We start from the raw sequence: 23,791 nt of genomic DNA on the forward strand, positions 1-23,791 counted from the left end.
CAACAAATTTGAACTTCTCTTAAAGAAGATGGTGGCACCAAGTATTTCAGCAAACACGCTGACCATCTTTGACACTTCAATAAGCCTCTGTGGACTGAAACCCATGGCCTGTAGTCACTAATTGTCACTGGAGAACACAGTTCAGATGAATCGCTGGGTGTAATATGCAAACATACACCATTCAAAGTATCTGCTGAATAATTAAAAGCAGCTTCCTATAGAACATAACCCAGTACTAGATTCCGCTGCCATTTTCATTACTAAACGCTTTGAGCTGATGGCTCAAAGCAATCAAAGCATCTCTAAAGTTCAAAACCAATTTATAATTATCTGCTGAAATGTTTTGTTGGAACTATGACAAAATTAACTTGAAAGGGCTTTATACTAGGAACTCCAATATACCTTTTTGATCCCATCTTGAACTCGCTCTTTAAACTACTGCAATAATGTATTTAGACCTTTGTGGCTGGCCACCTGAAATGTGGTCAGGGTAAGCTCATTTTTAACATGGTGGAAACGTGATTTGGAAGCCGTTACTGGACCGATCAAGCTTATGGTACACATGTAACGATGTGACCAGATGGACAGAGAAGTATTGATGGGCAGCAACAGCATTACCACATCATTAAGCTTAAATCATAGAATCTTACACCACAGGAGGCCATTTGTCCCATCGTGTCTTTGCAACAGCTATCAAATTAGTCCCACTCCCCTGCTCTTTTTCCCCCCACAGCCCTGCAATTTTCTTCCCTGAGAAATGAGTTGCTCTTTCTGTAGTGCATCCCACTGCTCCCAAGTCAGGAATTCTATTTATTCCCACGTGTTTGTGTGGTGCAATAATAAATTGAATCCATGATTTTAATCATTAAAACTGCCAAGGGCAGCCACAACTCAAGTGTAGGATCAGCAATACATCAGAATATACTCGTCATACAAAATAAATGTGAACAGAACACTGAATCTCAGGCTGTGTGGCATGAACATTGTTTGGCAGACAGTACAAGAACAAACTGCGCTTTTATGTTATTGTTCAAGATTAGGTTAGATTCATACAGCACAGAAAGAGGCCATTCGTTATCACAACATAATTTAGTGATGCATAAACCGACACACATAATTCTTCCCTATCTCAATTTTCTTAATCTTTGTATCTGGAAGGCAGTGATTTTTTTTTACTCCCCCAAAGGTGCTGGTTTTGTTGGGGTTCCATTCACAGAAATCCCACAGTGCAGATAGAGGCCATTTCGGCCCATCGAGCCTGCACCGACACATATTCCACCCGATCCCCGTAACCCCTACACCAACACATATCCCACCCTATCCCCGTAACCCCACGTATTTAATCCCCCTAACACTAAGGGTCAATTTATCATAGCCAATCAACCTAACCCGCACATCTTTGGACTGTGGGAGGAAACCGGAGCACCCGGAGGAAACCCACGCAAACACGGGGAGAATGTGCAAACTCCACACAGTCACCCGAGGCCGGATTCGAACCCGGGTCCCTGGCGCTGTGAGGCAACAGTGCTAACCACTATGCCACCGTGCCGCCCTTGTGCCAGTCGCTCCCAGGTACATCACCCAAAAGGCCAATCTACAAGAGTTTTGCCAAGTTTGAACAGACTGACTTTGAACATCATAGCGCATTTTCCTATGCAGATGGAATGAGGCGTTGCGCCCACAATTCTCCACACAGCGAGTGTGCTATTAAGAGGCACTGATGAAGAGAGTTTTGATGCTTTCTCTGCTGGAGGGATGGGGAAGAGAGAGTGCCACTACCACATTGTTCTGATGCACTTCTAGTTGCAGGTCACTGATCAGTCCACGCAGGTGTGATGCATTTTGATGATATCCTAGAAGACGTCTACTTGAATGATGGAAAAATCAGTACAATCGAACATTTTGACACTTAAAACTTGGGCTGTGCCTGGAGAATATTCTGAGCTCTATTTACACTAGGGTTAAGTCTGGTGCCTACAGGTCAGTCAGAGTGGTGGGACAATTTGAGGTGACAAATTGAAGAATTTATGCTAAATCATATTGGTGCAAATTTTTCCCCATAGCACCTTATTAAAAAAAAAACTCTCACAATTAACATCCATTTCAGTCCAAAATCGATGCTGAATTAGCTGATCAGTAAGAGTGCTACAATTGGCCACTGCACCTTTGTTAGGGAAGAGAAAGAAACCATACACTGCCACTTGGCTGAAGAGTGCGCGCGCCCGCCCAAGAGTGTCCAGGTCAGATGGCCTGCAGATTGTCGGGGCTCACACACAGGTAACGGTCACTCGGGGGGAGGTCCCAGAGAATGACCGTCACCCATGGAACAGTCAACACTTTCTAAAGGGGAAAGGGAGAAATTCAGAATGAAAAGAAAACCCAGTATTTGGTTTTGAAAATTTCTGTTTAAGCACCAACAGCTTAAACAGGTTCTACGTCACAACCTCTTCCAAACTAAGACATCCTGCAAAGAGCCGTCATTACCTTGAACAGCCCTATTGATTTTTTAATCATTTTATTGTTGGGTGGAAAGTTTAAGAGGGTACGAATCTCTCCATCTTCTCCCTAACCCCTCCTCCCAACCTATTTCAGTGTTGCTCTCAGTCTGTAATTCAGGCATCCATTGTGTGATCCAAGCTCCCTCCTTCCACTAGGTAAATGCTTTATTTAAAACACTGAATGCTGATGACCCCACTGGAGTTACTGTACCCAATCATCTTAGGTGGCTTTGGCCATCGTCAGTTTAACCGTGGCTGTCAATTCGAGCCCATGAACTGCTCCCAGCCAGTCTCCCCCCTTCACTCCATGTCATTAACGGCAATCAATGTTTTAATTAAAAATACACATCAAAAAACAGAAAGAACTTGCATTCATTTAGCACCTCATCAGGATTTCCTTTACAACCAATGGATTACTTTAAGTCACTTATGAGGCACAGCATAGACCCATAAACAGCAAGTGAATGTGTTTTTGGTGGTGTCGGCTGGATGATGAGTGTTCCCAGGACACTGGATAAACCTCCTTCTACTCTTAAAATAGTGCCCTGGCATCTTTTAAATCCACCTGAATAGGGCCTTGGTGTAATGTCTCATGAGAAAGACAGCACCTCCAACAACGCAGCACCCCCTCAATACTGCGTCAGTCTAATCACTCGAGATTCGAATTCTCAACTTCTGGACTCGAGATGAAAGGAATACCGACTGAGCCAAGTTGACACTTGGCATTAAAAAGATCACAACTCTTTGCAACCAGTTGAATTTATCAATGTGGTACAGGTTGGTAGTTTAAAGCGATTTTCTACCTGTGTCAATACAATCCATGGTTATTAGATTTCCCTAAACATGGGTGGAACAACCTCTCGGATCTATGGAAAGGAACTGGATAAACCCACTCGGGAAGCAGCTGCAATACTAAATGACCTCTCAACTTGCCCTTCAGGGTCATGGGGATAAGTGGCACGATGCTGCTTTGGGGGGGGGGGGGGGGGGGGTGGGAGTTATTTTTCGTAGCACCTCCAATTCTCTGTGCTCAGCCCCTCTCATGTTCCTACTCATAAGGATTCGCAGACCAACACCACCTCCCCCCCAAAAAAAAACTTTGCTGCCCGCCAGCACAACTATGCAGTGAATAATCTGCAAACCCTGACCACCAAAAAGAAATCCAATTTTATTTTGCTTTCTCCGGTCAAGACCAAAATATGCAAAAAGAATCCATTAAAAACAGGCAGTGTCGCTGTTGCACACAGTTTATTCAACAATATGGTAAATAAGAAAGAAATCAATTTTAGCAGTCTATACAGTGATCCAAAGTTCATATTTATAAGTAATTATCAATAAATTGCATGATTTACACGTTTCTGGATAGGTTTTTTTCTCCTTTTTTCTGCTTGCCCATTTTTCAAGTTTTACACAGAAGTCTGAAAGAGGAAAAACCAAGGGATGTGTTCAATAAAATCAGCCACACAGTCTTTTTAAAGGATCCTTCGATAGTCTCACCAAAAAAAAATAAAAAGTAAAATGTCACCATTAAACTGAAAAAACCCACAATATTCTACATCCGCAGGACGCTTTGGCAGCTGCCAGTTTGTGCAATAGTCTCTCGCTCTACCTGTACAAATTATTAATACTTCGAAATTTCTGCTCAAACCCTTGTATAGAAGTGGAAAAAAATTTAGGGAAGAAGGGGATACACAAGAGGAGGTATTGTAATCCTTTGCTGTCAAAAAAACAGATGTACACGGTAACACAGGCTGTTTTTCTCTTCTGTGAAATGCTTCGCGTTAATGGACAAATGCTTACAAGATTCTTTGAAGTTAGAAAATAAAAATATGAATTCAACTCTCCTTTTCTTAAAAAATGTAGGTATGGGCTATCTGCAATTGAAACAACAGAACAGGAAAACAAAAAAAAAAAAAACAAAGGACTGGCTGCTCACCAGTCATAACAAAAAATATATTCTTTGTATAATATCATCCCTCAGTTTTTTTTTTCTCAATAAATTGCAGTTCACTGAATTCTGGGAAAATAGTCCTCCCTAGAAATTTCAAAATTGTTTTTCAGTACAAAAAACCCTAAGTAAAGACGAAAAATGAGAATTTGCTCCCAAAATGCTACAAGATGTCTAGTGTATTGTGATTAATGTTTGTGCCTGTTAAGTCCGGGTTGTCAGAACCCAAGCCGAGGTCACTGGCGGCACCATGTAAGCCTGCCATTCCAGGGTTAGCAAGTTGAGAAAGCATTGCACTCTGGTCCGGAGCAGCAAAGTGTCCTTGATCCATGGGGTTTGCCTGGGCAGCTACCATTCCCGGATGTGGGGAGTTAGTCTGTGGCGAGACGTGGTGTGGAGACGGTTGAGGCTGCATCCTGGGCGACGGGCTGGAATGAGGTGGCTGGGACTGCGGGCGTGGTGAAGGCACGGGCTGTGGGGACCGTACCTGGTTGCTGAGGGAGGATGGGTGCTGGCCCTGGAGGTGAGGTGACTGGGCCTGGCCAGGGAGCATGTGCTGCTGTGGACTCATGGAGTTGGACTGGGCTGGTGAACCCATCTGCTGTTGCTGCTGCTGGAGAATTCGCTGCTGGAGGGCCTGATGGAGACTGGAACTGCCCTCTGCTCCCATTCCTGCTTGTGGAAGCTGGCTCATCTGCCCCATTGGTTGTCCCACTTGTCCCATGGTTCCCTGCTGCATGGGCATATGATGCTGTATCCTCTGCTGTTGCTGCTGCTGTTGCATGGAATAACCAGAGCCTTGAGGTTGTTGAAACTGGTTAGCCATTCCAGCGCCCATGCCAGGGTTTGATTGCTGCTGCTGCTGCTGCTGCTGCTGTTGTTGCTGTTTCTGCTGCTGTTGCAAGAGCTGGCGTCGCATCAAAAGCTCCCTGAAGTGGTGGTTCATGTTCATGGGCTGTCCCTGTGCATTTATCCCACCCATGCTTTGTTGCTGCTGCTGTGGCTGCTGAGGCATGTTGGGTCGTTGAACTCCAGGCTGCATGGGGCTCATGTTCTGCATGCCTGGGTTGCCATGCATGCCCTGCTGTCCCTGAAGACCCGGCTGAGCCTGCATTCCTGGCTGTGGTTGCATTCCAGGCTGCCCCTGCATACCTGGCTGCCCTTGGCTTCCTTGATACCTGGCTGCCCTTTGCTTGATGAAAGCAGCCATAAGCTGGGGGTTGGAGCGGAGGATAGCGAGCACTTGCTGCTGCTGCATAGGGGAGCTCGGAGACCTGAGAGTCCGCAATAGGTCCTGCAGGGCTCCTTGGGGAATGGCACCTCTGTTGGGCTGAGGCGCCCCCGACGTAACTTGGCACATGGTTGGTGGTGGCTGGGGTTGCGGTTGCATGTTCATTTGCAGGGCTTGCTGGGCCATCTGCATGACTGGTCTTTGCATTCCTTGCGGATGCTGCGGAGTCTGGGCCATTCCAGCTTGTCCCCACTGTGCCTGCTGCATGCTGGCTGGTCCCATTCCCTGATCCGTGTGAGTGGGGCCTCTCTGTGACTGCTGTGGGTTCATGCTCATTCCGGGAATTTGATTCATGGATGCTATATGAGGATTCAGAACTCCAGGCCGCTGGAAAGATTGCTGCTGTGCCATCAGCCGCTGGGCATCGGCTGCTCTTTGAATCTGCATGGCTATTTCCACTGCAGCTGGGGGCGGCGGTGGTTGGACAGGAGATGGAGCTTGGGCAGCAGACACCTGTCCGGTCGGCTTGCCTTGCGGTATGGGGGTTTGTGGTTGACTTCTTGCTATATTGCTGTAGGAAGGCATGTTGGTTGGTGGCGGCGGCTGCGGCTGTGGTTGCGGTTGAGCTGGGGGCTGGGGTTGAGGAGTCTGCGGGGTGCTCGGCTGCTGGCCCGTTGGAGTAGTGGGAGCAGTGCCACTTGGAGATGGCAGACTTTGCTGTCCCACACCGCCTCGCTGCATCGTGGCCATCCTCCTGCGTAGCATCTGGGCTTGTTGTAGTCGGTGCTGAAGCTGCTGCTGGCGAAGCTTGTGCTTGATGTTGAGACAGAACGGCACGGGGCACTTGGTCTCTTGGCAGTGCTTGGCATGGTAGCAACAGAGCGCAATAAGCTGCTTGCAGATTGGGCAGCCACCGTTGGTCTTGCGTTTGCACCCCTTGGTGTGTTGGACCACCCGCTTCATCTTCTGGCAGGAAGGCAGAGAACAGTTGGCATTGCGGCACTGGCAGGCATGGACCAGCGACTGAATGCAGCGCTGGATGCTGAGGCGCCTTGAATCTCCAGTGCTGGTTTCCGACCCTTGTGAGTTGCTCTCATCATCCAGACCAAGGCCTAGCTTCTCCATCTTGTGCTCGTGTCCCTTAGTGTTAAAGCAGTTGACACAGAGGTCATAATCCTAGAAAAAACAAATTTAGACAAAATTAGCTCCCCAACACTTACCCACATCTTAACAGCTACTTGGCGATGTTGCTATCTTAGTTCATTTAGTCATTCATTCTCAAAATATAAATTGAACACTTGATATAAATATATACGTCAGGGCTTGAAGGGTTAAAACAGGATGACAGGTTGCATAAACTTGGTTTGTATCCTCAAGTTTAGAAGGTTGAATGGTAATCTAATTGAGTGTTTAAAATGATAAAGTGATTTGATAGGCTAGATACAGAGAAGCTATTTGCTGTGGTGGGGGGCACAATCTTACAATTAGAGCTAGGCCGTTCAGGAGTGAAATCAGGAAGTGCTTTTTAACACACGGGAGTGGAAATGTGAAATTCTCTCGCCCAAAAGGTTGAGGTGCTGAGCCAATTGAAATTTTCAAGACTGAGATCGACAAGATAATTAGGCAATGTTATCAAGGGATATGCATTAAAAGTGGGTAAATAGCACTGAGGTACAGATCAGCCATAATCTAATGGAATGGCAGAACAGGCTCGAAGGGCTGAATGGCTTAGTCCTGTGCCTAGATGGCTCAAGTTGGTAAATGCATGGCCAACTGTGTGTCTGAGCCAAATAAGACCAGAAAAGGTTCAATTCCTGATCTGTGCTGATTAACTAACTGGGCAATGCAATTAAGTCAGTGAGGTGCTCACAGACCCTGCCATAACAATTATGTTTGCACTAAGAATCCTTCATATATGAATGGAAAGTGCGTTGACAACCAGATTCCTATGCTTTGTTTCGGTTATGTATTTAACTGAAGTGTGTGGACTGGAACAACAAACTAAGACTAGCACGCACCTCACAGACAGTGCAGTGCCACCTGGTCTCCACATGGTGCTTGCACTCGTTGCATGTATATACAAAGCGATCCTGGCCCTGGTTGTGAAGTTCCACCAGCATGCACATGGTTGACCACTTGGCCCGTCTCAGTGAAGAGAACTCCATGTGTTTGTCCCTTGCCAGTGTGAGAAAGGCGTCACGCCCATCCATCAGGTCGCACGCGATGAGCGGGTCAGGATCTAGGATGGTTGGCAGTGAGTTTGAGTTAGGACCCGCAATCAGACGGATCACGAAAAACACCTGCAAAACAAGAGCGAGCAGACAATTAAAATTAAATCAAATCTAATTCATTTTTGGAGGATTTCTCCATCATAACTAAACATAAATCTTAATTCCCCACTTTCTTGTGAAATTAACTGAATAAATCCCTACCCATCCAGCTGATTCTTAAATGAATCCAATGACCTGGCCTCAAACATCCTCGTTAGCAGCCCATTCCAGCTGTTGTTCACCCAGTGTGTTAAACATACTTCCAGACTTGTGTCCTAATTTATGTATTAGTGGTAGCTAGCAGATGCAATCTTTACACTTCATTTTCCCCAGGCAAGTGACTAATTGGACTATTTTTCAGATTGCGTTTCCACTGACTATTTCACTTGCATTACACATCAGATATATAAAAAAAAGTGAAGTGGAACATTTCACAATCAATGCAACAGAATCACAGCATAAAGATCAATTGCCTGAAAAGTGCATCAGCAATCAGCCACAAAGTGCCCATTATTCCCCAGGCCAGGTCTGTGTGGACCAATAGAGCCTGTGTGACAGGCTTGCTGTGGAGAACCAGTAAGAAAGGATTTCCAATTCATACTTCCCCGTCTCAATCTTCTCCCTGCCTGTCCAGGCGGTGATGGATCACGATGTACAACTCTAAAGGTGCAGGCAGTACTTGCTCGAGTGGCCATTCTGCATGTGGCAACCTGAACGGTGAGTGCCAGCAGACTATTCAGACTATTGAGCATCACTGGCATGCCTGTCCTCACCCAATATCAAAGGTACACATCAGCCATTAGAAATGGAAATCCTGGGGCTGACTGCAGTACCTGTGCCATTGCCTTGGCTGAAGTCAGCTAACGCAGTAGCACAGACTGGCAATCAAACCTGATCCTGCCTTGTCTGTATGGCTTAGTACTGCACCCAGTGGTGCATTTACCCATTAAATCCTGTTTCAATAAAACTTAATTGTACTTTGGATTTATCTTGTAACAAAATATTCAAAGATATTACCAATTAATATTTGGAGGAGTGAGAAAAATTCTTATCCCACACAATTAATGTAGCACACACCGAAGCCTCAGTCTGTGGTAGAACAAATATTTGCATTATGATTTCTCTGTTGAGTTGTTGAACTGGACTGTGCTGCCATGGATGGATATTTAGTAAATCTAAGGGCTGGGGGAGAAAGGGTAGGAGAGGAAATCGGAGCGAGTTACTGGCCGCTTGATGCTTTGCTCAATGGCTGAATTCAGAGCAGCATCTACAAAAGCCAAAGAGCAGCAGCAGGTTTATCTGCATTTGAGACGGAGACTTGCATAAAATAACGAGAGCGCAAAGTCAGTAATTACCCAGAACAGACTAAAGAGAGAGCAAGAGATGAAATAAAAACTGTACCTCCTTGTGCTTTTCCATGGTGGCATAAAGTTTCTGGGAGAGGTCATTGGACACATTGGGCATCCCCGGTTTCTTCTTGTTACCTCGGCTCAGGCTGCTCTTATTCTTGCTCGTTTTCTTGTTATTCTTTTTCTTTGCATTTTTGCTGTCTCCCTTCTTTCCCTGAAAACATCAGTTACAGCAATATTTCAAAGTATGTATTTTTCTTTTTAAAAAGTTACAACAAACTCAATCCCACTTCAACCCATGCCTCTCAACCTGAAAGGAGTTGAAAGCAAAGAATTCAGGACGGGAACGCAACTTTCTGAACAACTGCCAAATAGACTTGATTTTGCCAGCTTGGGCCTTGCGACTCCATTGCTGTTTTCTTCGTGATGCCGTTCATTTGAGGAAATCCCGAGTACAGTGCCGTGGAGAGGTAGGCCAAGAACTGCTAACAGCTGTTACCACCCCTCTCTCTGGGCTGGATTTAAACAGCGATGTGGGGGAGGGCAGGAGAATGCAGCAAGCGTTTGGGTTTTTAAAGGGAACTTCAATTATTTTTGTTGCACCTTTATATCGCAACACCAACACTCTGGAAAATATTATAGGGGGAAAAAAACCCCATCACAATCTGTTAGGCTTTAGTGAATAAACTAGTGTATGCTACTTACTTTCATGCTCAGAACACAAGGGAGGGCACGCCCTAAGTGTTTTATTTCATGGAAGTGTGACCGAGGTTCTTTGCTCCAAGAATATTACAAATTAAACACCTTTATACAAGCTTCACTTATTCTACTTTATTACATTCAGACTCAGAAATCCTAAGAAAATCATCAGTTTGGTAGATACTGTTTGAAACCTGGAGGTACCTTTCAATGATAAATGCACTAAATCAGTAATTATGTAGTACTATGCAATGAAAGGTGCTCAAAGCACCCTCTGTCTCACTATTCACATGTCCAGTACATGCTTAGTTTGTTTAAGGCAGTTACTTGAGGTCTCCCAACTCCTGCAGCCGAGAAAGAAACCGGCTCCAGCTGTATTGGCTACGATGAAATACACATCTGCCAGGAAACAATTCACCCTCTGGTTTCACTGTCGACAAAGAGATACCCGAGCTGGAGAACTCGTTTACTCAGGAGAATCTAACCTGGATTGCCCTCATTTCCTCTTTCCTTGGTGTGGCACACTGACACCATGGGGGGAATTTTAACCCCCGACCCCCCCCAATGATGGACAGGAGAGGGTCCCAGGTTTTGGGGAGGGGGGGGGGGGGTTTAATTTGGTAAAAATGTGAAACCCGACCCCAATCTGCCACCTTCCATTTTATCCATGGCAGATTCGGGGCTGGCCGAGTAACCCACTCTGGAGAGGCGGGTCAGTGGTTTTAATATGTTAATGAGGCTGCATTCCTCAGATTTTGGCAACCATTTAAATTTAAGGGCTGTGGGCCGGGTTTCCCAGTGCTCAGGAAACCCGGCAGCTGAAGGACGGCGTGAGCTGCCAGATCCAGCAGTGCTTCCCCCGGCCCCTCAAGTAAAGCTACCGCAATCTCTCCCTTCCTCTTAGCACCACCTAATCTCCTTCTCGATTGCCGGGGACCGTCCCCAGCTGCCGACCAGACTCTCAATTTGGCCGGCTGCCAGGTGGGGAGTGAAGTAAAAAAATTCTAACAAGGCCCCGACTGGCATTTCCGGGTTTCTGCTGACACGCACCCCTGCTCCCTCCCCGCTAATACTGGGGTCCCAATGTCTGCAGCAACAGCACTGTCTTTGGTAACACAATTTAGGATATCGTCAGATAGCAAATCATAACTTTTGGTTCAAAAAATTCTATGCAAAATATGATTGAATTAGTAGATGAACAGTGCAAGGCAGAATGTTGGGACTTTAACAAGTACGGGGCGAGCTTTTTGGATCACATATCTTTCTCCTGTTCTCAAGTCTTCCCATCTAAATATAATTTCCAATATCATATGCAACAAATGAGCACCAAAGCTATAAAATGTCCAGTGTCTACAAGATGGGCATTCAACTACAATACAACTACACTGTTCAAATACATAAAAAACGCTTAATGGAACCACTCTTGGGAAGTACTGCTTTTTAATGGCCGTAAGTGTAATGCATTGAATTGTCTTTTACTCGATTGCCATATCGAGACCAGTTCTCAGTCACCCGTGTTTTCATTCATGTAATTATACCTGGTATATTACTGCAAATTAAAAATGAAAATTTGCGCATCATTCCTACATATCTAGGCAGTTATTGACTTGTGGCTGCACTAGTTCTACCTGTCTGATGAATTCCATGGAGCTTTAAGCTTGTTCTCTGCACTGCAATTAAAGGATTTAGCAGAATAAAGTACAACACCCCTCCCCAGACTGGCGTCATGCAGAATTCAAACAAGTAGAACCAGCGCAACACAAACCAGCAGTGTAGGAGAGAAGTGGATCCCTGTTGGTGCAGTGATGGGGAATAAAGCCTATGGGAACGGAAGCAGGGAAGTCCTGCTCGCCCTTGTGCTGTGCTCTTTGGTCTCATCCGTCCCAGGACTGCTGGCCTCTGTCTCCGGCTACTCTGGAGCGTTACCGGTTTACAAAGCACGTAGGGCGCTAATGTCAAGCTGCCTCCATCCTCCAACGCTTGGCAGGTTTGATGGCTGCTCTTTGCAGGTTGGATACCAACTGCTTACTTTTTAAAGTGCTCATATTACCCAGCAAATATACTGTGTGCACTAGGAGCACTTTGGAAAGTTAGCAGCCAGTGTCACACTGGCAAAAAGTAGCAAGTGAGCCCAGGTGGTGTGACACTAAAGGCCATGAAGGGGGAAGGCTACAAGTGAAAGGGTGGAAAAGGGAAGGAATGAGAAAGAGGGGAATGGTGAGGGGAGGAGAGAAAGAGGAGGGAGAAGAGAGAAACGGCAAGGCAAAGGCCAGGGATAACTATGATGAGAGGGAAAGAAGGGAAAAGGAGGCAGTGAGGGGAGGAGAGAAAAAAGGAAAGGATGAGGGAAGACAAGAAACAGGGGTGAAGGGAAAAAGGATGAGCTAGAGCAGAGAGGAAGAAGGGAAAGGGTCAGGAGAAGGAGAGCAAGAAGTGAAAGGATGATGTAACTGTAAGACCTGGACAGGCACAAGGAGCATCAATAATACGAGGTGCATCAGGGAAATTGAACAGTGGCAGCAGACAGGATGGGACAGAGTGACAATGGTGACAGGAAATAATGAGACGTGAGGGAGAGAGAGAGAGAGAGAAAGGAGAGAAAAAGACACACCCAGCAATAAAAACACAAGACAGGTAAAGCAGACAATGAATCCAATGACACAAAATATCCAGTGTTTAAGAAATACTGATCTTATGCATTTTTATAGTAGTCAGACACAAGAGAGAAAGTTCAAAAAAGGTAGAGAGATAGAACTTCATGATAAAAAGATTTGTGCGAGTGTTAGAACCTTAGATGAGAAAAACAGATTCGTAGGCGTTTAACGATGTGTTGGGGGAATGGGACCACGTCTGACGGATGTCATTTAGAATAGATAAATGTAGTGTTATTCACATAGGTAGGGCTGATGCCAAACATATACAGCGTGCAGGGTTGTGAGCTTAAGACGGTTGAGCTGGAGAAAACCTAGGTGTCACAGTACATGAATATGACCACTGTGGCACAGTGTATGGTCAGGATGATCAAATACATATTAAAAAGTACTACAGGAAACTTTCTGGTATCCGGCACTGACGGGACCGAGCTGGTGCCGTACCATCAAAACTGTCGTAGAAACCAGCGCTAATGTTAAAACATACGGAGCTTTTGAGCTCCGTGTGAATCAACAAACCCTGTTGCTTAGCAACAGCTTCAAAACAGTCGGCCGCAGCTTAAAAGCGTCTCTGTAGCTAAGCAACCGCTTCAGCTAGACCTTGCAGAGCCTGACTGGAAAAAAAAAGCAACGAGAAGTAAAAAAAACTTATAGGAAACGGTTCCTGAATTTTGCCGGTAGATAGAACTTTCCAGACATTTAACCTCCAGTTAAACGAAAGTTTCCTGTAGTACAAAAGCAAAATATTGCGGATGCTGGAAATCTGAAATAAAAACAGAAAATGCTGGAACACTCAGCAGGTCAGGCAGCATCTGTGGAGAGAGAAACAGAGTTAACGTTTCAGGTCGATGAGCTTTCATCAGAACTGGAAAAGTTAAGAGGTATAACAAGGTTTTAAGCAAGTGCAGGGAAAGGGGGAGAGGAGGAAAGGACAAAAGTGAAGGTCTGTGATAGGGTGGAAGGCAGGAGAGATTAAATGACAAAAGATCTGATTGCACAGGGCAAAAGGAGATGGCAATGGGACAAGGCAAAAGGAGATGCCTTGTACAATCATCCTTAATTTTTCCAGTTCTGATGAAAGGTCATCGACATGAAATGTTAAAACTGTTTCTCTCTCCACAGTTGCTGCCTGACCTGCTGAGTCATAGAGTTATACAGCACAGAAAGAGGCCCTTCGGCCCATCGCGTCCGCGCCGGCCATCAAGCCCTGTCTAATCTAATCCCATTTTCCAGCATTTGGTCCGTAGCCTTGTATGCCATGGCATTTCAAGTGCTCATCCAAATGCTTCTTGAATGTTGTGAGGGTTCCTGCCTCTACCACCCTTTCAGGCAGTGAGTTCCAGATTCCAACCACCCTCTGGGTGAAAAAGTTTTTCCTCAAATCCCCTCTAAACCTCCTGCCCCTTACCGTGAATCTATGCCCCCTTCTTATTGACCCCTCTACGAAGGGGAAAAGTTCCTTTCTATCTACCCTATCTATGCCCCATATAATTTTGTACACCTCAATCAGGTCCCCCCTCAGCCTTCTCTGCTCCAAGGAAAACAACCCCAGCTTGTCCAGTCTTTCTTCATAGCTGAAGCGCTCCAGCCCAGGTAACATCCTGGTAAATCTCCTCTGCACCCTCTCCAAAGCAATCACATCCTTCCTATAGTGTGGCGACCAGAATTGCACACAGTACTCCAGCTGTGGCCTTACCAGCATTTTGTACAGCTCCATCATAACCTCCCTGCTCTTATATTCTATGCCTCGGCTAATGAAGGCAAGTATCCCATATTCCTTTTTAACCACCTTATCCACCTGTTCTGCTGCCTTCAGGGATCTATGTACATGCACACCAAGGTCCCTCTGATCCTCTGTCTTTCCTAGGGTCTTACCATTCATTGTGTATTCCCTTGCCTTGTTAGTCTGTCCAAAATGCATCACCTCACACTTTTCAGGGTTAAATTCCATTTGCCACTGTTCCGCCCATCTGACCAACCCATCTATATTGTCCTGTAGCCTGAGGCTTCCCTCCTCGCTATTTACCACCCCACCAATTTTCATGTCATCTGCAAACTTACTGATCATACCTTTTACATTCACATCCAAATCATTAATGTAGACCACAAACAGCAAAGGACCCAGCACCGATCCCTGCAGTACCCCACTGGACACAGGCTTCCAGTCACAAAAACAACCTTCCACCATCACCCTCTGCCTTCTGCCACTAAGCCAGTTTTGGATCCAATGTGCCAAGGCACCCTGGATCCCATGGGCTCTTACCTTCCTGACCAGTCTCCTATGCGGGACTTTATCAAAAGCCTTACTGAAGTCCACTGCACTACCCTCATCCACACACCTAGTCACCCCCTCGAAAAATTCAATCAAATTGGTCAGACATGATCTTCCCTTGACAAAGCCATGCTGGCTATCCCTAATTAATCCTTGCCTCTCCAAGTGGAGACTAATTCTGTCCCTCAGAATTTTTTCCCAATAATTTCCCTACCACTGATGTTAGGCTCACTGGCCTGTAATTCCCTGGTTTATCCCTGCTACCCTTCTTGAATAATGGTACTACGTTAGCTGTTCTCCAGTCCTCTGGCACATCCCCTGTGGCCAGAGAGGTTCTGAAAATTTGTGTCAGAGCCCCTGCAATCTCCTCCTTTGCCTCACACAGCAGCCTGGGATACATCTCGTCCGGGCCTGGGGATTTATCCACTTTTAAGCCTGCTAAAACCGCTTGTACCTCCTCCCTCTCGATGCTAATATGTTCAAGTATATCACAGTCCCCCTGCCCGATTGCTATGTCCACATCGTCCTTCTCCATAGTGAACACAGATGCAAAAAATTCATTTAAAACCCCGCCTACATCTTCTGGCTCTACACACAGCTTGCCACTTTGGTCCCTAATGGGCCCTACTCTTTCCCTAGTTATCCTCTTGCCCTTAATATACTTATAATAAAACACCTTAGGTTTTTCCTTTATTTTGCTCGCCAGTGTTATTTCATGGCCCCTCCTCGCTCTCCTAATTTCTTTAAGTATCCCCCTGCACTTTTTATACTCCTCTAGGGCTTCTTCTGTCTTTAGTCCTTTGTATCTGCCAAAAGCCCCCCTTTTTTTCCTAATCCATTCTCATATATCCCTTGACATCCAAGGTTCCCTGGGCTTGTTGGTCCCACCCTTGACCTTTACTGGAACATGTTGCTATTGTACTCTCTCAATTTCCTTTCTGAAAGACTCCCATTGCTCCGATGTGGATTTTCCTTCAAGTAGCTGATCCCAGTCCACATTGGCCAGATCCTGCCTTATCATATTAAAATCGGCCTTCCCCCAATTTAGAACCTTTATTTCCGGTCCATCCTTGTCCTTTTCCATGACTACCTTAAATCTCACCGAATTATGGTCACCGTCACCAAAGTGCTCACCTACTAACACTTCTACCACTTGCCCGGCCACATTCCCTAGAATTAGGTCCAGTACCGCCCCCTCTCTCGTAGGACTTTCTACATGCTGGCTCAAAAAGCTCTCCTGGATGCACTTTAAGAATTCTGCACCCGCTAAGCCTTTCACACTCTGACTATCCCAGTTAATATTGGGGAAGTTGAAATCCCCCACTATTATTTGCACACTTCTGAGATTTGCCTACATTTCCAGCGTTCTGTTTTTATTTCAAAAAATACTAGTCTTTGTACAAGACCTTCGTTAGGCCTCACTTAGAATAGTGTTCAGTTTTGGTCCTCCCACATGGTGGATGATATGGAGGCCCAGATTTGATAACAAAAGGATTAGATTCAATCCACGTGGACAGGCTATGAGAGTTAGATAAGATAGCTCAAAGGCATTGACAGGGCCCAGGTAGCAAATCACCTGTTTGCCCTCTCAACTAATGGTATAGGAACACCAAAAGGACCAGGAAAATAAAAAGCAGACAAGGCGACTACACACATGTACCTTCAAACAGGAAAGTAAACCAGACAGTAGAAAAAGCTGCATATGCTGTAAAACTAAAATAAAAAACAAAAATGTTGGCAATGCACTGCACCTGCTTTGGATAGGATTACTCGAATAACTAACCTGCCGTGTACTTGGCAACATTTTCTGCGTTTTTTTTTTAAAAACAAGAATTTAAAAATAGGAAAAGGTAATTTTGCCCAACAATCATGTTGCTTTTTCATGCAATTAACTTCACCTACCTGCCCTTTCACCATATTCACAAGCCCCTCTCTTTCCAGAAATACTTCCAATTGTAACTCTTTTCAATTTCACAATCTAAATAACTTAATTTGGTTTCTTCTCTTCCAAAGACAACAAACCAAACTGTGTTGACCTTCACGTAAATGAAACACCTGATATTGAGAATCATCTTTCTTGCTTGCCTTTGCTTCCCTTCAAAAGACAATTAAGTTTGGCAACCAGTTCAGGCAAAGAGGAAATATATTTCAAATAAGCAGCTCTTTGGCGCCACCAAATAGGAAAATAGAATAGTGGGGATTAGATACATTATTGAGGGTAGCAGTGCTGGATGCAGACAGTGAGTGTCTGAAATAGAAAGTGCCCCATTCCCCAGCATTAATATCCCTCACCTTAATGACAGAAAATTCAAAGAAACAACCTTAAAGATAACCACCAGTGTTTGTGTAGATAAACAGTCATACTTTACAGCTCATCTAACGCAGAAAGGAAACAAAGTTTGAAGAAAAGCCGTTCTATTTTTAAGTTACTGAGTAACTAATTAGGTGTTTAAGTACAAATTATTTAGGTATGTAGGTCTGTTGCAGTAACATGCACCATTTATTAAAAAAAAACACTTTCTCTCTACCTGCTAGTTTCCCTTTTGTAAGTCTAACATGGCAGAAAAAATCACTGAAGTATCACCATTTCTTACAGCAAGTAAAAGAAAAGCTGGAAAGCTCCTGAGTGAATTCAGCATCACCATTTGCAGGGATTATTCTGTGGGCTGTCTCTTTCAAGCTACAGGAAACTTCGTGATATCCGGCACCGACGGGACCGAGCTGTTGCCGTCCCATCAAAACTGCCGGACAAACCAGCGCTAATGTTAAAACATACGGAAGCTTTTGAGCTCCGTATCTAGTAACAAACCCTGCAGCTTCTAAACAGTCGGCCGTAGCTTGCAAGCATCTCTGTAGCGGAGCAACAGCTTTAGCTAGACCTTGCAGAGCCTGACTGGTGGAAAAAAAAGGCAACGAAAAGGAAAAACTTACTGAACCGACTCCTGAATTTTGCCGGTGGCTCGAGCATTCCGGACAGTTAACCTCCGGATAAACCAAAGTTTCCTGTAGTATACCAAATGGCAGACAGATGTTAAACTGATTTGGCGGAAGGTGAACACTGTCCAGTTTCCAAAAGTTAAAACTATTTCTAGAATTTAGATATGGCACACAGCATCTGTAGGGGTCTTTTCATCTGGTGAATCTCCATTTTGAGACACAGTACATAACCCCAAGATAATGGCCATATCTGGTGACTTACATCAGTGCTCTCACTAGAAGTGTTGTTTTCCTCTCTCTTACGCTCCTCTTCTTCCTGCTCCAGCTCTTTGATGCTTTCTTCCAACACATTCGGCCAGAAGTCACCTTCAAAATACGGCAACTCCTTTGCACTAGTCAATCTGTCCTCTGTTGCCTGCTTAAATATATCCTGCAAGGGAGAAGCACATTATGAATGCAACTATCGCTCATTATACTGTTCAAATGAGATCACATGACTACCTATTCAGCTCTTACGTCGTGCCATCAGCGTGTGCGGAATGGAGGAGACCACACTCTGGGTCATGGCCGGGTAGGAGTGCTGTGTGCTCTAAGCATGGGTTCAGAGCAAATGGCCCTTTGTGCAAATGTAAGAAATGCAGACTGAAGGAAGCGAGGGAAAAGCCAGAAGTTTTTACTGAGGCCTGCCAGTGAGAACACTGCTGCCCAGAGAGCAGCCGGTTGGGCACAAATGCCGATAGTAAGTCTCAGGCTATTCCTCCAATGCAAACCCAGCTCCCAATAGCAGATTTTAAAACTCCATCAATTTTCGCCTGATTTAAATGTTGGAGGGTTTCAATAGAATACTGATTTTTGCAGTGAGGTGAAAGGATTGTTTATAAAATGCCACATTCTCAAAAAGTTTAAAAAAAAATACATGATTTTTTAAACTGTTGGGCAGCGGGTTGGTAAGAAAATGCATTAAAATGCAACAGTGGCGGTGATTTGTGTTGAATATCACCAAGCTGTCTCACTTCAGTCATAGTTTCAAATGCCAGCAGCTGCTGTGAAGCAGTGCGAGTGGATTTTAACGGCGAACTTTATATTGACAGCCGCACCAGCCAATCGAGTGCAGGCTGGTACTGAAGGGTAGCCAATGGGATCTGCAATGGGCGGTGCATATGATGGGGATTGACAGGTCGGATCAGCTGGGAGTGTTTCAGGAGCTTTTGGTTCAGGGGCCAAACTTAAAATCTAAACAATGCTCATTTTGTGGGGATACACTGTTGAGGCGCGTTGTGCACATTAAAAAAAAATTGTATTTGCAGAGATGTCATGATGGATTTTTCCCTATATTTTCCTTATATGTGTCAGCTGTGGCTCAGTGGGTAGCACCCTCGCCTCGGAGTCAGAATGTTGTGGGTTCAAGTCCCACTCCAGGGACCTGAGCACATAAAGCTAGGCCGACACTCCAGTGCAGTGCTGAGGGAGTGCTGCACTGTCGGAGGTGCCGTCTTTCAGATGAGACGTTAAACCGAGGCCCCGTCTGCTCTCTTGGGTGGACGTAAAAGATCCCACGGCACTATTTTGAAGAGGAGCAGGGGAGTTATCCCCGGTGTCCTGGCCAATATTTATCCCTCAACCAACCCAACAAAAAAACAGATTATCTGGTCATTATCACATTGCTGTTTGAGGGGCCTTGCTGTGCACAAACTGGCTGTCACGTTTCCCACATTACAATAGTGACTCCACTTCAAAAAAAGTACTTCAATGGCTGTAAAGCGCTTTGAGATGTCCAGTGGTCGTGAAAGGCGCTATATAAATGCAACGCTTTCTTTCTATAGTGTCATTTTAGAAAGAGAAAGTGGTGAGAATGTGAAACTTGCCTCTCTCCTCACCATCACTTCCCCCCCCCCATCCCCCACTCTCAGGTTGCTCCTCCAAAAAAAAAAGGTAATTTTTTTTTTGCAGTTTTCTATAATAACTGCATTGGGACATCCCCACCACAAGATCAAAGCCATTAAGTGCACTAGTTAATTTAGTGTTAAATCGCCTGTTGCGCCAAGCAGTGGGAGTAATGTTCAACAGTGTAAAATATCTCAATCGAAGCTTTAATGTTAACAAGCCAAGCGTTGTGTAGTCCACAAATCATTTTATAAGTGTGCAACTTATAATAGTTTTCTATTCATGGTGTAAAATCAATTTTAATCCTGCAAGGCTTTGCGTGGCTTGTGTAAAGTATTTGCCGTGACTGTGAGTTTTAGAAACTGCTTTTGAGTAGAACATTAATCGACAAGTACGGATTGCACCATTGAACACTTGCAGGTAGCACGGGAGAGCTTGTGAACTCATTGGTCTCGAAGTTCATCATGCTCCAAAATCACAGAGTCGCGCAATGTCCCCGGTAACTGAGAGTAAGTTCTATAGGCTTCATATCTTAAGTGCTCCCTCCATAAAACAGATAATGTACGCTGTTGTAACACTGAAGTTGAGAGTTTACCTCTAATTATGGGAAAGGGTCTTGAGGTCTGATGGTCTCAGGTAGAAAATCAAGTGAACCTGTTCATTTTGAGTGTGGGATTTTCTGACATCCCGTGCTAGGTTTGTTACTTGAATTTGAGTTTCTGTGCTCATTTTGGGATGTAATTTCCAGCAGAGCTTCTCTACCGTAGGATCGTGTGGCAAACAGTCTGAAGATAACATATCCCAAATCCTTATTGAAAACAAAACCCTCCACCTTTCTAATACTTCCTTACCCCTGTCAGGGAACAACTCCTGCCCCCCTCCATGGCACAGTTTTCCATCCCCAGTCTTTGGGATCATTCAGTGCAGCCTTCTCCTTCCTCCCCACCCTGACCAAAAATCGGTTGTTAGAAATCCTGAGGCTTGAAACATCAGGACTTAACAGAACAGGATTGTATTTTTTGAACTTCAGGGCTGCCAGCTGGGCTGAAAGAGTCTTTCCGCTCACCGACACTAAAAAGTGTGAGTGAACTTTATGTATTAAGGGAGAAAAATTAACAGTGCATTGGCAGGTCTAATCACAAATATAATATTTAAGTTGCATGCAGAATAATAAGTGGATAGACTAGAGAAGCTGGGGTTGTTCTCCGTGGAGCAGAGAAGGCTAAGAGGAGATTTGATAGAGGTGTTTAAAATCATGAAAGATTTAGACAGAGTAAATAAAGAGAAACTGTTTCCAATGGCTGAAGGGTCGATAACCAGAGGGCACAGGTTTAAGGTGATTGGCAAAAGAACCAGAGGCAACATTTTTACACGAGTGGTTAGGATTTGGAATGCGCTGCCTGATGGGGCGGTGGATACAGGTTCAATAGTAGCTTTCAAAAGGGAAATTGGATGAATGCTTGAAGGAGAAAAAATTGCAGGGATATGGGGAAAGCGCAGGGGGGAGTGGGACTGACTGGATTGCTCTTCGAGCGAGCAGGCGCAGTCTCGATGGGCCAATTGGCAGCCTCCTGTGCTGTACTATTCTCTGGGATTCAATACGTTGCTTTGTGGTGCAGTTCAGAGAGAATTGAGCCAAAGACTCGAGTGGCAGTTGTATCAAGGCAGAACAGCAGCATGCAGCAATGTCTTTGAATCCTTCCCTAGCAGTCACAAATTTGCTCAGGGTGCGCACGATTGCTAGGACACAGTTTAAACAATTCCAGACTCGATCCCTTGGCTGTCCATTTGGCGCAGGTGAATGCAAGTTGTTGTCGTTATAAAATTAGCCCATGGACAAAAAATTCACACTCACGAGTTGTTCATGGCTTACTCAGTACAAAGAAAAATTAGAGGGAACATTGCTCTAGTCCTGATCCCCAATCTCTCTAGCTTCTCCAATCACATCTCATCAATGAGACTCACTTCCTGCTCCCTCAGTTCCATTCCTACTAAAGCCCTGACCACCCAACTTCCCCCATATGCCAGCTGACATTTTGATTTCCTCCACTCAGGCACGGTCGTCCTTTTCAAAATTGCCATGATCACCCAATTACTCAAAAATAAATTCCCTCAACCTCCCTGCGCTTGCAAACTACTGCCCCATCTCATTTCCTCTCCAAAGTCCTAGAACAAGTTGTTATCTCCCAGGTCCATACCCATCTTTCCTGTAACCGGTGTTTGAATCTTTCCCATGTCACTGAAGCGGTCCTATGCAAAATCATTAACATTCTCTGTGCCTGCGACCTTGGTGCATTATCCCTCCTGGACACCTCTGTAACCTTGTTGACTACACCACCTCTCCTCCACTGCCCATCTTGGTTCCCCCTTTCACCTGTCTAATCGTGCTCAAAGCATCACTACCAATGGCTTCTCTTCGTACTCCAAGTTGCCCAGAGATTTAGCCTTGGTTCCCTCTTTATCTTCCTCTTAGCAACATCATCATCAGACATGGGGTCAGGTTTCAAATGTATGCTGACAACATACAGCTCTACTTCTCCACCACCTCTCTCAACTCCTCCACTGTCTCTTGTGTTATCAGGCCGCTTGTCCGACATGCAGTCTTGGATGAGCCATAATTTCCGTAGCTGAATAATGGAAAGACTGAAGCAATCATCTTTGGCCCCCATCACAAACTGCGTATGCTCACCAGTTACTCCACCTCCCTCTCAGGATAAGCCAGGTTGTTCACAACCTCAGTGTCACATTCTACCCTTCTGACCCCATTTCCTCTCCATTAATAGTTCTGCTACTTTCATCTCTATCACCCACCTCTGCCTCAGCCTAGCTGCTGCTGTCACCTAGCTTCACCTACTCCAATGGTCTCAGGGCCAGCCTCCAACTCATTACCCTCTGTAAACTACAGCTCATCCAAATCTCTGCTGCCTGTATCCTACCCCACACCAAGTCCAGCTCCCATCACCCTGACCGTGCTGACCTACACTAGCACCCAGTTCTCTAACACCTCACATTTAGAATTCTCATGTGTTCAAATCACGCCATGGTTTTACCCCTCCCTATTACTCCTCCAGCACTTCAATACCCTTTGAACTCTTCCTTCCTCTGACTATGGTGCCTTATGCATTCCCTCTTTTGTGCACACCACTATTAGTGGCCTTGCTGTAAGCCACCCAAGCTTCAATCTATGGAATTCCCTCCCTAAAACCTTCCACCTCTCTCCGGTTAAGACCCACCTCTTTGGCTAAAGCTTTTACCCACCCCTACTATATCTTCTTCTTTGGCTTGGCGTCCATTTTTCTCCCCCTTATGACGCTACAGAGCCATGGGGCATTTTTCTACTTTAAAGGTGCTTTATATAAATGCAAGTTGTTGTTGTTGTAGTTGGAAATGGTGTGCATCTCAACGAGACAACTGGATCTTAGTATTGTAATGATAGTGAAGGCCATGCACAATACCTTATAATCATGAATTATTCGCTCTGTCACTGCCTTGTCCAACATCTTCTTGTACCACTCCTGCAGTCTTTTGGGCTTAGGGATTTTCTGGTCCAGCGGATGGCAGTGAAAAATATAATCATCACCTTCACTTGGAGGACAGGCCCAAATGTGTCCCGCTGTGTATCTGGGATGGGAATTAAAATACAAGAATAAGTACAAAGCCAGATTAGAATCTTTTGCACAGGTGCACACAAAAATACAGGCCGAGACTGTAGGATGGAAACTTTTCCAACAGAGGTCGGTTTCTCCTCATAGGGGAGATGCAGAAAAAAAAGACATGCACTCTCATGCATTTCAAAGTTGCCATTTCAACAGTTGAATGTGGAAGGGTTTGGAAGCTGGGCACTTGCACTTGGTCACGCCCTCTTTCAGGAAAGCAACCAGGAGCAATGTTCCCGTTTAGCTGCGCGGCTGCCTAAAACTCCTGCGCAGGCTGCTTGCCGGTTTCTCAATGGAAAAAACGCACATGCGCGGAAATTTGAGTGGGCTGCGCACCCAAAATTTTTTTTAGAGGGAACATTGACCAGGAGGTTCCCAATTTTATGCTTTGAAGTG

The 23,791-nt window shown here is 45.2% G+C and overlaps 1 protein-coding gene across 3 annotated transcripts in view; it reads right to left on the minus strand.

Annotated features, from left to right (window-relative positions):
* Positions 1–3,729: 3,729 nt before the first annotated feature.
* LOC147099001 (histone acetyltransferase p300-like) overlaps positions 3,730–23,791 on the minus strand; it is a 131,571-nt gene continuing 111,509 nt past the window's right edge. For 2 of the 3 annotated variants that reach the window (XM_085969519.1, XM_085969518.1), the window contains exons 27-32: positions 23,195–23,360; positions 18,118–18,285; positions 17,850–17,921; positions 9,349–9,510; positions 7,696–7,977; positions 3,730–6,853 (exon numbers count right to left, since the gene is read on the minus strand). In XM_085969519.1, the coding sequence (XP_085825645.1) occupies positions 4,610–6,853; positions 7,696–7,977; positions 9,349–9,510; positions 17,850–17,921; positions 18,118–18,285; positions 23,195–23,360 (3,094 nt within the window). In that variant the 3' untranslated portion in view covers positions 3,730–4,609. The remainder of the gene's footprint in view (positions 6,854–7,695; positions 7,978–9,348; positions 9,511–17,849; positions 17,922–18,117; positions 18,286–23,194; positions 23,361–23,791) is intronic. The other variant, XM_085969520.1, reaches the window with a different exon arrangement.

Source organism: Somniosus microcephalus, chromosome 28 (genome assembly GCF_052327205.1).
Source record: "Somniosus microcephalus isolate GS21.2 chromosome 28, FLI_Smic_1.0, whole genome shotgun sequence".
NCBI lineage: Eukaryota > Metazoa > Chordata > Chondrichthyes > Squaliformes > Somniosidae > Somniosus > Somniosus microcephalus.